At 47.8% G+C, this 14,937-nt stretch overlaps 3 protein-coding genes across 3 annotated transcripts; all 3 read right to left on the bottom strand.

The window, feature by feature from the left end:
* Positions 1-1,684: 1,684 nt before the first annotated feature.
* Positions 1,685-8,006, bottom strand: RPB2 (DNA-dependent RNA polymerase II; the record flags this gene model as incomplete). The annotated part of the gene is made up of 11 exons (XM_049253372.1): positions 1,685-5,460; positions 5,845-5,856; positions 5,916-6,033; positions 6,085-6,369; positions 6,423-6,937; positions 6,988-7,081; positions 7,134-7,368; positions 7,428-7,534; positions 7,595-7,827; positions 7,877-7,931; positions 7,980-8,006. 11 exons carry the CDS (start codon positions 8,004-8,006, stop codon positions 1,685-1,687), a joined length of 5,457 nt encoding a protein of 1,818 aa, XP_049107718.1.
* Positions 8,007-9,254: 1,248 nt separating this feature from the next.
* LOZ57_004329 (uncharacterized protein) lies at positions 9,255-10,290 on the bottom strand (the record flags this gene model as incomplete). Its single annotated transcript, XM_049253373.1, has 2 exons — positions 9,255-9,821; positions 9,940-10,290. The coding sequence occupies 2 exons, from the start codon at positions 10,288-10,290 to the stop codon at positions 9,255-9,257; spliced, it is 918 nt and encodes a 305-aa protein (XP_049107719.1).
* Positions 10,291-10,694: 404 nt separating this feature from the next.
* MSU1 (3'-5' RNA exonuclease complex component) lies at positions 10,695-13,893 on the bottom strand (the record flags this gene model as incomplete). Its single annotated transcript, XM_049253374.1, has 3 exons — positions 10,695-13,290; positions 13,346-13,650; positions 13,708-13,893. 3 exons carry the CDS (start codon positions 13,891-13,893, stop codon positions 10,695-10,697), a joined length of 3,087 nt encoding a protein of 1,028 aa, XP_049107720.1.
* Between the last annotated feature and the right edge of the window lie 1,044 nt (positions 13,894-14,937).

A 14,937-nucleotide genomic window follows, 5' to 3' on the forward strand; every position in this document is an offset into this window, starting at 1 on the left:
AGACGAGCTAGACGTATTGGATGCCGGACCAGCGACAATCAAGCGGTATAAAATTGACCAACAATTAAGAGCCGAAGTAGCCTGCACTTCAAGTAGTAGCAACCCGTGGCGGGGCAAGGAGGTATAGTATATATTAACGGGGAGAAGCACAGCTCCTTTCCGCACGGATTAACGACGAGTAGCTAGCACTCGAAAAGGGGGGAGAGTCAGAGTTTTTTGGTAGTATAACAAATTCAGACAAGATCAAAATCAGCTCTTAATTATTAGGGGGGAGGGATAGCTCGCTTGCGGGGGAATTCAGACCAGCTGAACGACGAAGAAGAAGAAGAAAAAACGGAGAAGACACAAAACGGGAGATCGACCAGGGATAAGGAGAGAAAGAGAGAGAGAAGAGGACAGCGCTGGCGGCGGGCAGAGCCAGCTATATAGTCGGTGCGCGCGGCGGGCGAGTCAGCGGCCGTCGTCCCGGGCTTCCTCGCTCGCCATCGCAGGCGGGACGCCGTGACGATGGCGGGCGGGTAACGGGCCTCGCTGATTGGCCCGCACGGGCCGGAGCCGGTGGGCGCGCCCCGCTCCAACAGGCTTAGCCCGGCCAAGGATTACCGGCGCTAGCCCGAGCCGACGCTAGCGCCTCTGATCCTTGTAGCCAATCACCGCGCGGCAACGGCGAAACTTGTTTGTTTTGGTTTCTATTTTTGGGGGCCGTGCAGGGTGGGCGGGGGAAGGCACGGGGCCCGACAAGCTTCCGGGGGGGGGGGGTTGTGCGATCGCACCTGCCCTGGCTGGTTGGCCTTTTTTACGGACGCCGCACGCAGGGAAGGTGCGTTGCTTTCCCCCCCAGCACGAGCAGGAGCGACCGGCCGTATCCCGCGGGCGCGCGAGAGCCTCGCCAGCCGTGTTGCAGCGACCGCCAGCTTGCTCTTCTCACCGCGACGGCATTATTATGTCGCTCTCAAGATTAACTTCTTCATTCCAATTTTGCCTGGGCGTGTCCATCCTAGCTACACCAATCAACGCCAATACACTGCGCTTGAGGAAATGCAGCTATCTAGTGGTGCAGAAAACAGGGTCAAAACCATGCCCAGAGGATGCTGCATGAGGGAAAAAAAATAAAAGGAAAAGCAAAAAAAAAAAAAAATAATGAAAAAGACGAGGAGGCTGGGTGATCCGACCGGGTCCGTGGAAAAGAACAGATTTCCAGCTATGGACTGGGCTGAAAGGATGCGTGAGGGTTGGAGAGACAGGGCAAGGGGATTTTGAGAAGGGATACAGGGGCTTCCCTCGCTCCCAACACTTGGAAATGGGCCGCCATTGGAGCAGAGACGGGCCTCTGGCCGAGAGAGCCTAGCTTCTTGCTCTCGCTCACCAACCCCGCTCGCCTCTGCATGGCCTGCAATGCGAGTTGGGGGCTAGCGCAATGTCACGCCGGATCGCTTTGTGTACATGCGTGCTGCGATATTCATCGACATCAATTCCTGGAACAGCAGTTTGGCAGCGTAGGGAATGTGAACTTGGGAGATCTTGTTCTTGTTCTTGCATGCTCGGCATTCGAAGTCGCCCTTTTTGAGTTTCCTACATCCGTCACGAACGTTGTTAGCACTACCGTCTCGTCTTCGGACAACAAAAAATACCCCGCAGCGGATGGCGGCTTATAGCACACGGAATAAGGGAAGTAGAATGAGACTTACGCAATCGGGGTCATTAGCCCACAAATGTCGCATATGTGAACACGGAACGGATCAGACACGTCGAACAATCGCTCTTTCAAGAATGCGCTGGCGCCGTGGGCTATCATGCAATCGCGTTCCATCTCTCCGAACCGAAGACCACCGTCACGCGCACGACCCTCCACAGGCTGCCTCGTCAATATCTGAGTAGGGCCACGGGCACGGGCATGGATCTTGTCGTCCACCATATGCCGTAGCCGCTGGTAATATGTCGGTCCCAGGAAGATCTGCGCTACTAGCTTTCGTCCTGTGTGGCCGTTGTACATCACTTCAAATCCGCGTGATTGATACCCGTGCTCACGGAGCAGGCTGGAGACCGAGTCGACAGTCACGTCTGTAAAAGGGGTCGCATCACCTTCGTAGCCGCGGAGCGACGACACTTTGCTAAGTTGGCACTCGATCAAATGGGCAATCGTCATACGAGACGGAATGGCGTGGGGATTAATGATCAGATCAGGAACAATGCCCTCTCTTGTAAACGGCATATCCTCTTGTCGGAATGTCACACCGATAGTACCCTTTTGACCGTGGCGAGACGCAAATTTATCGCCAATCTGAGGAATCTTCGTTGTTCGCATGCGCACCTTGACAAACTTGAGGTCCTCATTACTTGTTGACACAAGGACTTGATCGACGATACCGCTTTCTGTACTTCTTAGGGGCGTGGAAACGTCCAGTTTGGTATGTTGTTTCGTTCTCTGACCGAGCTCTTCCGACTCTGGCGCCAATGGTGCAGTCTTCCCAATAATGATATCTTCGCCCGACACACGAACACCTGGCGCTACAATACCATCATCATCGACCTTGTCATAAGTGCCATGTTTCATGCGTAGCGTGTCTGATCTCATGGGCTTCTCAAACCGCTCGACTACCGTTAAGCCGATCATCTTTTCTGAGTCAGTGTACGTGCGATAGAATAAACTTCGGAAGAGACCACGGTCGATACTGCTTTGATTCATGATGACGGAATCTTCTTGGTTATACCCGGAGTAACAAGCAATAGCCACAATGGCATTTTGCCCGGCTGGAAGCTCTCGGAATTTCAGGAATTCCATTGATCGGGTCGTTGCTAACGGCTTCTGCGGATAGTACAGGATATTTGCCATGGTTTCCATTCTTTGATCGAAGTTTGTAAGGAAAACACCCATTGCTTGTTTACCCATGGCGGATTGGTATGTATTACGGGGCGACTGGTTGTGGTCGGGGAATGGGATGATACTGGCGCAAATACCCAGGATCATACTGGGGTGGATTTCGCAGTGAGTCCAGGTGTGCGCCTTCTGGCTGAGTTTCGACTTGACACGTCGATTTGGATCCGACGTGTCCTCTTCAGGTATGTATCCAGCTCGGTACTGTTTAGAGGCTTCTAGGTCTTCAGGGGTCATGACAATCATGATGGTCTCTTCCTCTTCCGCGTCCACATATTCGACAACACCAGATTTGACTAGTCCATCCCAGCCGTAATACCGTTCCCGACGCTCTTCCGGGTCCAAGTCTGGAGGAATTTCTTTGTCTGCTTCCAGCTTATGAATATGTTCTTTGCTAAGGACAAGCGACCCACTGTGTTCGCTCTTCGGGTCATTGTCAACAACGAATAGCGGGCGGCAAACGCGGCCCGCATCGGTAAATATTTTGAACTCCCGGTCACGGATATCCCACACCAAGCTGACCTCGTGAGAAATCATGTTTCTCCGGCGTAGTGACTGGACTGTGCTCACGAGATGTGACGGGTCTCTATGGACACCAACCCAAACACCATTGACAAAAACTTTGGTAGAGTTGGGAGACACTTGAGGTTCGAATTCTTCCAAAACTTCCATGTTTCGTTGGATCATAAAGTCGATGATCGGCTCGCTGGGAGTACCAACAGTGATGTAGCACATTAAAGCCAAATTTTTGACCAGGCCACAAGCTTGCCCTTCTGGCGTCTCCGCTGGACAGACCAAGCCCCAGTGTGTGTTGTGCAGCTGTCGAGGCTTAGCGATTTTTCCATCACGGCCGATAGGGGTGTTCGTTCTTCGGAGATGTGATAATGTAGAGGCGTAAGTATAGCGGTTAAGCACTTGTGAGACACCAGCTTTCGAACTTGCTGCTTTCTTCTGTTCACCCCAGTTACCAGTAGCAAGAGCGTATTTTAAACCGCCCGTCAAAGTGCTGGCTTTGACACCAATGTTCAAATATAGCTGGCGATTTGTCTCGACACAGCGTTGTACATACTTGTAGAGATCTTTTGTAAGTCTCATAAAGAGAACTCTGAAGAGATTAGCGAGCAAAGGCCCAGCTAAATCAAGCCGCTTCTTGCCAAAGTGATCACGATCGTCGACATCTCGTCTGCCAAGAGCGCACTGAAGTAGTTTATGGACCATGTAGCCCAAAAAGAAAGCTTTACGAGTTTCACTTCCTTCGCTCTGAGAAATATGAGGAAGGAATTCCTTCTGAATGATATCCCTCGCATATCTCACACGCTTTTCATGGTTCATGCTCGTTGGAGAAGAACCTCGCTTACTAATGAAATCAAGGGCGACTTCACGATCCTGAATGACGAACCCTTCCTCGATACAGGGCTTCAGCATTTCCAGCATCGGCGTATCGTTGCGGTCATAGCAGATGTGATTAAGAATGTCCTCGTCGGACACGACGCCCAAAGCTCTGAAGACGACGACAATTGGAATATCGGTTTTGATATAGGGAAGGGTAGACCGGATAGTAGGGCCGAAGCCGCCTTTAGAGCTGTCTCCTTTCGCGAATAGCTTGATAGATAATTGAGATAGAATTCGTGAACCCTTCTCAACAGCGCTTCGAATTTCAGCCACGTAGGGCGTGGGACTTGGGGGAGCTTTCTTAAAGACTTGGACGATATTTCCGGCGCTCCGCTCCTGCGCGATAAGAACCTTTTCACTGCCGTTAATGATGAAATAACCTCCTGAATCGTAGGGGCATTCATTCCAGTTATACAACGCATGTTCACCAAGGTCTTTAAGGATACAATATTTCGATTTTAACATGATTGGCATCTTTCCAATAAAAATATTCTCCTCGTCTGCTTCGCCCTCGGGAAGAGTTTTCGGCTCCCATTGTAAATATGTACCACGTGCCCGTCTCTCTTCGTCTCCCTTTTCCTCCGGGCCGTCGTCATCGTCATCACGCTCGGCTAAGGATCGTTCTCTTCCTTCTGCGATTTTTTTCGTTATTCCAAGATAAAGAGGACTAGCATAGGTAAGATTTCGAAGACGCGCTTCCTGCGGCAACATGATACTTGTGGCACCGTCACCCTCCGTCATCGACGGTCGCGCAAGCATCACAGTTCCAAATTTAAGCTCATAACGTCGTACTAGGACTGGATCTGGATCGTCTTCCTCTGGGGCAATAGTTTGGTCGAGGGTAACCTGGCCTTGCTCCTCGACCAGCTCTTGCATGGTTGTCGAGATGAACTCATCGAAGGAGTCAAGCTGCTGGGAGACAAGACCCTTTGATTCAAAGAAGGAAGATATGACGGTCCAACAATCTTCGGAGGTGATGCCCTCCTCTGCTTCGTAATAGCCATCTTCACCATATTCGTCTTCGTACTCTTCCATTCTGCCACCTCGAGTCCGCTGGATTTTTTTTTGAGGGCGATCGGAATGCTGAGAGTACAGATGTGACGAACGGAGGATCGCGATTCGGGGTGCAGGGACTAGGACGCGTCGTTCTGCTTCTAATCGAAGCTCAGAAGTTCCACGAGGAACGAGCTCTGCTATCCACCATCAAGGGGAAAGGATCAGTGGCTAAATTGCCAAACTTCACTTGAAATTATGCAAGAACAAGCTTCAAAGATCCACCTTAGAGACGTTGCAGGAGGTGGTGACTTTGGTGAAAGATTCGCCTTTTTGTCGGCTCTGCGCGCATTCATGAAGGATCCTCGCCATCGCCGCCACGGGACGCCCGTTTAGGCTTAGACCAGCCGCCAAGAGACGCTAAAATGCGCTGACTTGATGAATCAGCAAGCTTATTCATCACAGCCAGACGACCATGAGGCTTGATACATGATTAAAATACAGAATATTTGACTACTATAAAAATTCTAGTAAAGTACTAATCATATCCTTCTCTTCTTCATCTCCTTCTGCGTCTTCCATACCATTGAACTGTTCTGTATTGCTGGGAATTAGCATGACTATTACTGTATACAGCCAGGGGCTTTGTCCTTACCTTGAAGAGTAGCTCGAATGATGCTCAGATCTTGATCCTGTTCGGACAAATTTGATTTAATCTTTCTTTTTGCACCGTCATCCTCGGCCACCAGCCATGCAAGAATAATATCAATAGTCTGGATCACGTTAGTACTTGGAGAAATAGCGTTCTTGATATACTTCAGTACCTGGAGTGAAAATAGCCCAGCATCTAGCCTTCGAGAGAGCCACTCGGCAGCCATCAATTCTTGTTCCTCTCCACTCAAATTTACCTTCTCTTGAGAAATATTCTGGTCAATGGGTAGAAGCCTAGATGCATAACCCCGTCGAAGTTCCACTAGTCGGGTGACCTTTTCATATTCCTTTTCTACAAATTTCGCTAACGTTCGAATTCGGGCAGGGGATTCGCCAGGAAGTAAACGTAGAAGAGAGGCAAAAATGCCTAGCAAGTGCTCGATGGTTTGGTTATCTTGCTATACAGTTGTAAGAAGACTGAGAGAATGTTGTTTTGGATGGTGATAAATACCTTTTTCATAAACATGCCAAAAATGGTTCGCAATAACCCTACCTCAACAAGCCGCTCACATGCTTGTGCCCCATCTTGTCCACCAACTGCATGATTGAGAACTCGCAGTGCCCTGGCTTTGCTCATTTTGCCTTCTCGGAGCATAATCTGCGCAAGTTCGACTCCTTCTGCATCAACAAATTTTTGCTTTCCAAGTTTTTCGTCAACCATGCATGTCAAGCTATCAAAAAGATTTTCAAAATATTCCTCTTCATCAGAGTCCTTTTCAGGATCTCGCTTTCTGTATACACTAAGTGATTGTAATACCGTGTCTACTCCTTCCAGCTCAACAAACCGTTCTTTATTCTTTTTTGATGACTGGAGTAAAATTGCAAGAATCTCGGCGGCGTACTGTGTGTTTTGTGTGATAGGTAATTTGGCGTCCTGTATTTTCTTGTGAAGCCATGGCATTATTTCTTGTTCCTGGCCTATTTTTTCTGCTATTGATGATTGAGACGCTAAATTTTCCAAAACGTCTTGTTTCCATATTAGTTTGCATACATACAATGGGCCAGGGAAAATATACTTAAAACGTGATATATCCCAGATCGATCGGCTTCAACCTCTTCATTAAACCGGCCAAGATTTTGAGCCAAAAGTTCAAGGATATCTACACTTAGCTGTTAGGTGTTAGCGAGTCATATACTCCTCAAAATGAAAGAGTAATCCCACCATGGCGTTTACCAATGCCTCCCATTGATCTTCTTTTGCTTCCGTGTCCTCGTCCGTCAATTCAGCTATAATTTGGATAACATCGATAGCGATATCGGTATTTTCGTGTGCCAGTAACGAGACCATAGATCCAACACAGCCAAGCTCAGCGAACTCCGGATATAGCGAAGGATGCTCTGATAAAACCGACAATCCTTTGATTTCAACATCCAAATCTGCTTCTGAAGCCATAAACCTAATAATATCTTAGAACTTGTTGTTCCTTAAAAAGGATGTAAAAGGTCAAGTCAATACTTCTGCGGATCTCCCTCGAACTTCGCGCGCAGCTCTGCGTTCTTCGTTATTCGCTTTTCAAAATTCAGGGCCGCGCGCCTTAGCCACGCCGAATCAATCTTTTCCGCCTATCATGCCATAGGTCAGGACGTCTGTTAAGTAAATAGTAGAATGCAAACAACTCTCACCTGAACTCCTTCTTTATCCTGCTCTTCAACAAAGTCTAACGCTCCAGCCGTATCTCGCGTTACACCACCACCAAAGAAACGGCCCTCCTCGTCATCCGGGACATCTTCCTCGCCGAAATCGGGCGGCAGTTCAGGGCCGGCTACATCATCGTCCTCGCCATCGCCTACTGTTGCGGTTCTGCCTTGTCGCGTGTCGGCACTCGGATCCAATTTAACAGATTTGTAGATTTCATCTAAAACATATTCAGCTTTAGCCCACGCGATTGTAAAAAGGACGCGGACCAGGATTTCGAATAGGCTCAAACTTGCGCTTCTGGGCCGAGGGCGCTGAAGGTTTCTAAAGCCAGTCAACACAGTGGCCCGTCATAGTAAGGAACCGGTATACCTTAAACAGTTCGTCTATACTAGTCATTGCAGTCGCGTAGAATAGATAATTATTGTAATAGGAGCAGTCTGCCTTTTGCCAATTGAATTCCAAAACATTGAGAAAGCTATTACCTCTCCAGGTAGGAGTAAATGAACCGGAGGTAATATAGCTCTCTGCAGCCCGACGTAGTTAAGACAATGAAACTACGGAGCACTGCAGCAACCAAAAAGCAGTAAAAAAACATCTCAAACCTTCAATTCCGCCGCACTCTACATTCCTCTACAGCCCCCAAGTCTTAATCTACAGCTGCATCAATCCTCAAAAGGCTTACAGCACCCAGTATCTCGATTCCTAAATTCCTCCACCGGTTAACATGCCCCCAAAACAGCGTATCACTGCCTCTTCCCATCGTCAGCGCGGGTATATTTCGACGGCATACAATGAGCTTACTTCTTCAGAGAATGCCTCTGTAGTACGCAGTGTTATCATGTTCGGAGTAAGATTTCCCTCCAATACGCAGAATTGGAAATTTTACCTGACCTCGGATCTATGTAGGCCGCAGTGGCATTCTTGCACAGCAGTTTCAGCGAATGGCTTCTACCATCGTAAGTTCTAACTGATTCACGCCAGCGTCGCCCTTTCGACTCGTCAATACGTATTTGATGTGTCCAGTGCAAATCTCACTCTTGAATTGTACCATTAACTGGAACTTCACTCTGTTGACTCTTCCCTTAGGTTATAAATCGCCGCCAACGAAAACGATTCCGGAACGTCGAACACCCGCCGCGTGTAGTACCGGAGCCCACCTTCAATCTAAATCGGATGGAGCCGCTTGAATTTGTATAATACGTTGTTGGGTGGATACGACCTCGAGAATATTGGTCAATATTGCATTTTATACGGTGCTTTTTATTACCCCTGGGGCTTCAGTGAAAAGGGTAGAAAACACAGGTAATTGTTGCCTATGTGGCTCTGCCATATTGGCTGTTAGGCAGGAGTTTGGATCTTACTTTTGGTACGACAAATGGAATTAATTGTGATCATATAACGTGATGTGCTCATATGCCTCTGGGCTGACTGAACCTTTCCCTTCATTTTCAATTTTATTGTTTGCTATTTTAGCAACGTGATTCCTTCCAAATTGTCGAACCAGGAAGCCGCACTGTTACTTCACTTTCACCTTTTGGATTGACCTCAATTCAACCCCAACGCGCATTGCATATGTATCCTCAAGACCCCTTTCATATTGATGACTATGACGAACTTGGATAGAAATGGGAGGGGGCATTGTGCCTAAGGCAAATTATTCACTTTTCGCCTCTCTACCTCTTGGTTAATCCACTCATTTGCTTTCTCTTTCCACTCCTCATTCCAACGCGATAATGGAGGACGCTCCTCGGTAATATCCCCTACTCCCCAGGACATGCGAGCTTTATCTAAGTGTTCTTTGACTTCGTTATCCGGGCAAATTATATAAAATTTCCCATGGGTCATTTTCTCATACATATACTGGGCAACTTGACTTGGAAGCCACGCACCCTTGGGCTTTGAGGCAAGTGCTGCGGCATTGTCTTCAATTGGCCCGGATGTGCCCGTAATTCCGGTGAATGTCCAGCCGGGAACTAGAAGATGAACATGGGCGTTCTTATTAGAATGCAGGTCGTGAGCGAGATGCTCAGCAATGGATTTCAAAGCAGCCTTCGAGGCATTATAAGCCGGATTATCTCCTCCTGGTGGGTTGGTTATTCCTTGTTTCGAGCCCGTGAGAACAATCGCTTTTGGAGCGTGAGAGGCACTGGTGATAGAGGGGAGGAAAGTGTTTATTCCATAGAGTACGCCTTTCAAATTGGTTGCGAACGTCTAGTAAGGTAGTTGTCAATACAGAAAAGATGGACCACTTCCATACAAAAGATGAAAAGTCTTGGAATGTGAACTCGAGAAACCGCACTCGGGGAAGTGGAGGCTATTCAAAGCACACCTTTTGGAAGTAAAGCAAATCACCCCAGGGATAGCTGGGGTTCTTTGCCTGGAAACTCGCCCCTGCATTCAACATCAACAGGTCAACTCCTGACGAAAACTGGTTGGCGATATTGTCCCGCAGATATTCCCACGACGACAGCTCAGAAACGTCCATGACATGTGTCATAGTCTTGGCTGCCGGAGTGTCGCCGAGAACTGCGTGAGCTTTTGCCAGATTTTCGGCATGGATGTCCACCAGGATAAGATTCATGCCATGGGTGCGGCAGAGTTGAGCAACGGCGAAACCGATACCACTACCTCCTCCAGTTATCAGTGCTGTGGAACCGGGGTGGAAGACTTTCCCTGACATCGAGCTGTCTAGTGTTCACGAGCCAGAATTCATTAACATAGAATTGTCTAGAGTGATTAGAAAATGCTGGATGCCACCCATCTTATATCTGTGAGGCTGAGAATGACGTCAATATTTTAGTTAAGCTTTGATTGAGTTCATGCTCGGAAACAATGCGCCTTGTGTGGATTGCCTTTTCGGGTCTAGATAAGCAAAGACCATCTATATGAATTGTAGTGTGCACTATATTGCAAACTGTCACTCGAATATGAGCCGCCAGCCATGCCGCATTTCATGTAGAACATTATACCCATACGTACGTTGACCACCATACGCCCAAAATGCTGCCAGTACTCCAAGAACATGCTGAGGGAGGTTGAAAGGAGCAGAAACATATGATACAGGGTATATGATATAAACAAAAATCATACATAAAATCTCCGGTTTGATAATTCGCTGCTTTCTGGCAGGCGTTTCACCAACTTCACAAAATCCACATCCAAGAAAACACCATAGAGATCAGTTTGGCTGATCTTCACATCGACGATATCACCGGGCTGTAGTTTGATGTTGCTGCCTGCCGATATGCAACAGCGCAGCCGAAATGGGAGTAAGGAGCCCACATAATGGGCGTCAGTGGACCCGGCTTTGCCAACAGAACTCGCAGGTGGCTGAGTGATTATTAGACACTGGAACGTTTCAGGAAGCTCCGTTTCTTTATAGTAAAAGGCTCTAAAAAGAAGCTGCAAGACCCAGAAGTCACGGGACATTCTTTGAGCGTGATCCTTCATAGAGTTTTGCCAGTGCGATTGAAAAATAAGCGATTTAATGTCATCCGCTGAAAACGGTAAAGCAGCAGTTGTAGACTTGCTGCTTGCCTGCTTCGATGTTGCTTCTTGCCGCAATGCGGCTTCTATCTGCCAATGGGCGACCATATCCGAATACCGTCTAAGGGGGCTCGTGCATTTCGCATATTGGTCGATTCCCATGTAGGCGTGGCGAATTGGCTCTGGAGATAAATATCCCCTGGGAGGAGATGCAGTTGAAGGCGCGCTGTCAGTGCCAATCTTTTCATTAATCATGGTCTCTTCAGGTGATTGGGCAGATCCGCTGAACACTAGAGGTATACCTCTATCTCTGCACCATTGCGCAGCAATTTCACCGCCAAGAATCATAGCATGCGCAACCAGGTCTTCTGTCGTTGATCCGGTTGCTTCAAGCGGGTCAACCATTGGGCCACTAATGTGAATAATTGGGTCTTTAAGATAACAAAAGTTTGGGCCATTACGGGTCGCAGGGAAAGACTGAACTCCCCCTGAAACAAATGGTTGGGATGGGTGTCCTTGAAACGATTCTAATGCCCCATTTCTGCGCCTTACATTCCAGCGAGCTTCGAGGAAGCGTTGTAATGTGCGCAGATCTTGTTGGTGTTCTTCTGAAATAGATTCCTGAAGCTCCGCTCGGCTTGGTTTTTCGACTTTACCGCCAACAGACAAAGTCATTCTGGGAGTGTCATCGCGATTGATACCGTTTACTTTTCGAAGAAGATCAGGAGTGATATATACCACATTTCGGATATAACCATTGGTGACTTTCTTCTCAAGTATCTCCCCGTCTATGTTGATCCTGGCACTGAACGTAATCGTGGGCCTATTTGGCCCAAGACTGAAATTCTCACTAGTTACTTTGGAAGGAATCATAGGATATGTTCTTTCTGGCGAGTAAAAACTCTGCTTGAAATGTCCCGCTCCCTTGGCCAGCGGGTGGTCAGGGGCTATAAAGGCAGTTGGATTTGCCACATGGATATGAACCCAGCTTTCATTTTCGTTGTTAGGCACTGGTTCCACAGAGACTCCGTCGTCAATCTCCGCCGCACTCGCGCTGTCTATACAGAAGACAGGAATGTCACCCCAATCTTTTCGAAGATCCTTCATGGAATCAACAAACGAATCCGTTGTCATCTTGTCACTGAAATCATTGCAAATTTTGAGCATTCGATCAGAAACTTTGGAGACACCGTGCCCAGGTAAACCAATCCGCTCGTTTAATAAATGCATATTCTCCCAGGGCGCTATGACCCCGATCTCTTGCAAGACCATGTAGCCTGTTGGTGGTGTCAAGGGGTAATCTTCGTACATTTCAATGTTACGAATAATCAGAGAAGCAGTTGCTTTTAAGATACTATTCGACATAATAGACGGAGGTGTCGCCCATATTCTTAAGAAGGTAATAATCATGTTATCCGATGCTGAAAAGGTTGTGTCGATGGCAGTGCTCTTTTCACTGGGTTTCTGCGCCGCGGGGCTAATAGATGATGAGGTAGTAGGCGTGCGAGATTTTCGGCTCCGGTATATTAGTTTCCTGGCCTTACGCACAAATTTGTCTATCGGCGACTTCGCGACAAGTCCTTCGCTAGCACCTCGAGATACCCTTGCTTTCAAATTCTGATATTGCCGTGTCCAATTCACAACCATCTGCACAGCCTCAGCTTCGACTTTTGGCCGTATTGTATACGAATCGACTGCATAACGGATCTGGTTGGCGACAACATTAAATGAGTGTCGCTTCAAACCGGCGTGGATCGCGAATCTTTCGGCTTCGGTCAAAGTTCCGGCCTCGCAGTCAAATAGCGCTTCTCCTATATCGTCTAACGTCATCAACTTGGGATCCTGAGTATCTGCTAAGAGGCCGTGAATGCTGTTAAATCGGGCTGCATGGCGATTGTAGAACTTAAATGCGTCTTTCTTAAACGAGGCCATCCATTCGAGGGCTGGTTGACCTATGGGTCGCGGTACTCCGCCTTCGAGGCCTATTTGTGGTAAAAATGCCTTTTCAATAACGGTTGTCGGGAAGTAGGGTAGAAGGGGTTGGACCATTTCTAGAGGCGCGCGTAGTTTTATCGTGAAACTTATTTCAGTGGGAATGGCTACTCGCCATTTCCCCCGCTCCGTATAGAATTGTTGCTGATTGTTCATTGTGCGAACGTAGATTGCTAACTGTCCCGTGCTATAGCCGGTTTCCCTGTATCTTCTCAGCCTTCCAATGCTTTTCAAAATAGCTTAGGGAGAAACCATACTGATCAATCACCACCATGTCACCAGGAAATAGGTGGGGAAAATGAGCATATTCTTCGGAGACATCCTGATTTTCCAGTGTTTTCCAATCCCTGGGTGTCTCTCCATTGACATTCGGTTCGTCCCTTAGCATACTCGGGACCGATTTTGAGTCGTCTAGCACACGAATAGGATCAAGGTTAGGCTCCGACGGATCAGGTTTCCAGTTACGCAGATAATTGAATATATCTTCTTGTCGATCGAGCTCTGAGTGAAGAAGGGTTCGCGTCTTTGTGTCAGTTAGAGCAGTCGCCGACGCATACAGGCGCTGCAAGGGAAATCAACATTAGTGGAAAGCTTTATGCAAGACACTTAACACACGCACCTTTTTAGAGACATTAAATTCTATCTTTTGGTTGAGAGCTCGGACTTTTGAGCGTGAATTTCCGAGATGTTTCGGCAACGCAGGTGAGTGAAGTCGTCGCAGGAGAGCGACGCATTGTGAACAGACATAGGGTCGCATAGCTCTTCCATATAGAGCAGCTACTCGAGTACCATGAGGTGGTATCATTGCAAAATATGAGAGCCGGAGTACTGGGTCTCAGCTTCTTAAGACAGTGAACTCTCAAGCTCAAGAATCTTCGAAACTTTGAATTTCATCACCTTGCCAAGACATTTAAGTTTAGGTCAGCTTTTGGGATGTTTGGGAACCATAAATCAACCATCAAAGGCCTTCCAGGGATCGTTAAATCGATTATTATTATTATTAAGGTTCTATGTGACAAATATTCAACTATACATAACGTGATGCTTGTTGGTATTTTTTCATTCATGAAGAACAGGCCGTATGTGTACCCCGTAGGTATGCATGTATATGCGCTCATAAAGAGATGGTGGATACTCTAAGAAAGAGCAGCCCGTTTTCTCCGAGTCCTCCCCAATCTGAAAGCAAAGTTCTGACGGGCAGAGGGTGTAGAAAAGCCTCGCCCCTATGCGATAAAAGGCGTTAAGTACTTCATCTCACGGATAGAGAGGTCGGGCAGCAACAGATGCAGCTCATCGCCCATTGATCGTCAAATCGGCACAGGTGATTCAGAGAATAATGTGCGATTCCTGGGTGGAACAGAACAGGCTGGTTGAGAAGCTAATTCGGTAAGCGGCACTCCGGACAAATGCAGGGCGGGAAGTTGTCCAGCTGCTCATTGCAGCACCAGCATTCAGGCCAGGTCTCTGCAGCGCCATCGGAACGATCGCCAGGAGTCTCTTCTTCGGGCTCTTCTTTCCGTTGATGGCCCTTGGCGTCTGGTTGGAGGGCTTCCACGTCACTGGCACTCTCGGTCAGATTTGAAACTGGCAACCTGGTATCTTCTGATGCGACCATCATCTGCTAAGATGGAAGTAAATCCGGTGATTTTTTGATTCTCGGACAGGTGTTTCCAGCCAGGTATTCTGGAAATAGTAAAAAATAACCTCTGAAAATGCGAATAGGCAAGGAAGAGAAGCCTCTTAACAAGATAGTGCAGGTGGTAGAAATTGCAGCAGTAAGCTTTGGTATTTTATCTGCTAGAAAGGGTTCCTGTACATGGCAAATGGTGGAGCGCACCGGCGACAGGCA

This window comes from Ophidiomyces ophidiicola, assembly GCF_022830035.1.
Source record: "Ophidiomyces ophidiicola strain CBS 122913 chromosome Unknown scaffold_17, whole genome shotgun sequence".
Lineage (NCBI taxonomy): Eukaryota > Fungi > Ascomycota > Eurotiomycetes > Onygenales > Onygenaceae > Ophidiomyces > Ophidiomyces ophidiicola.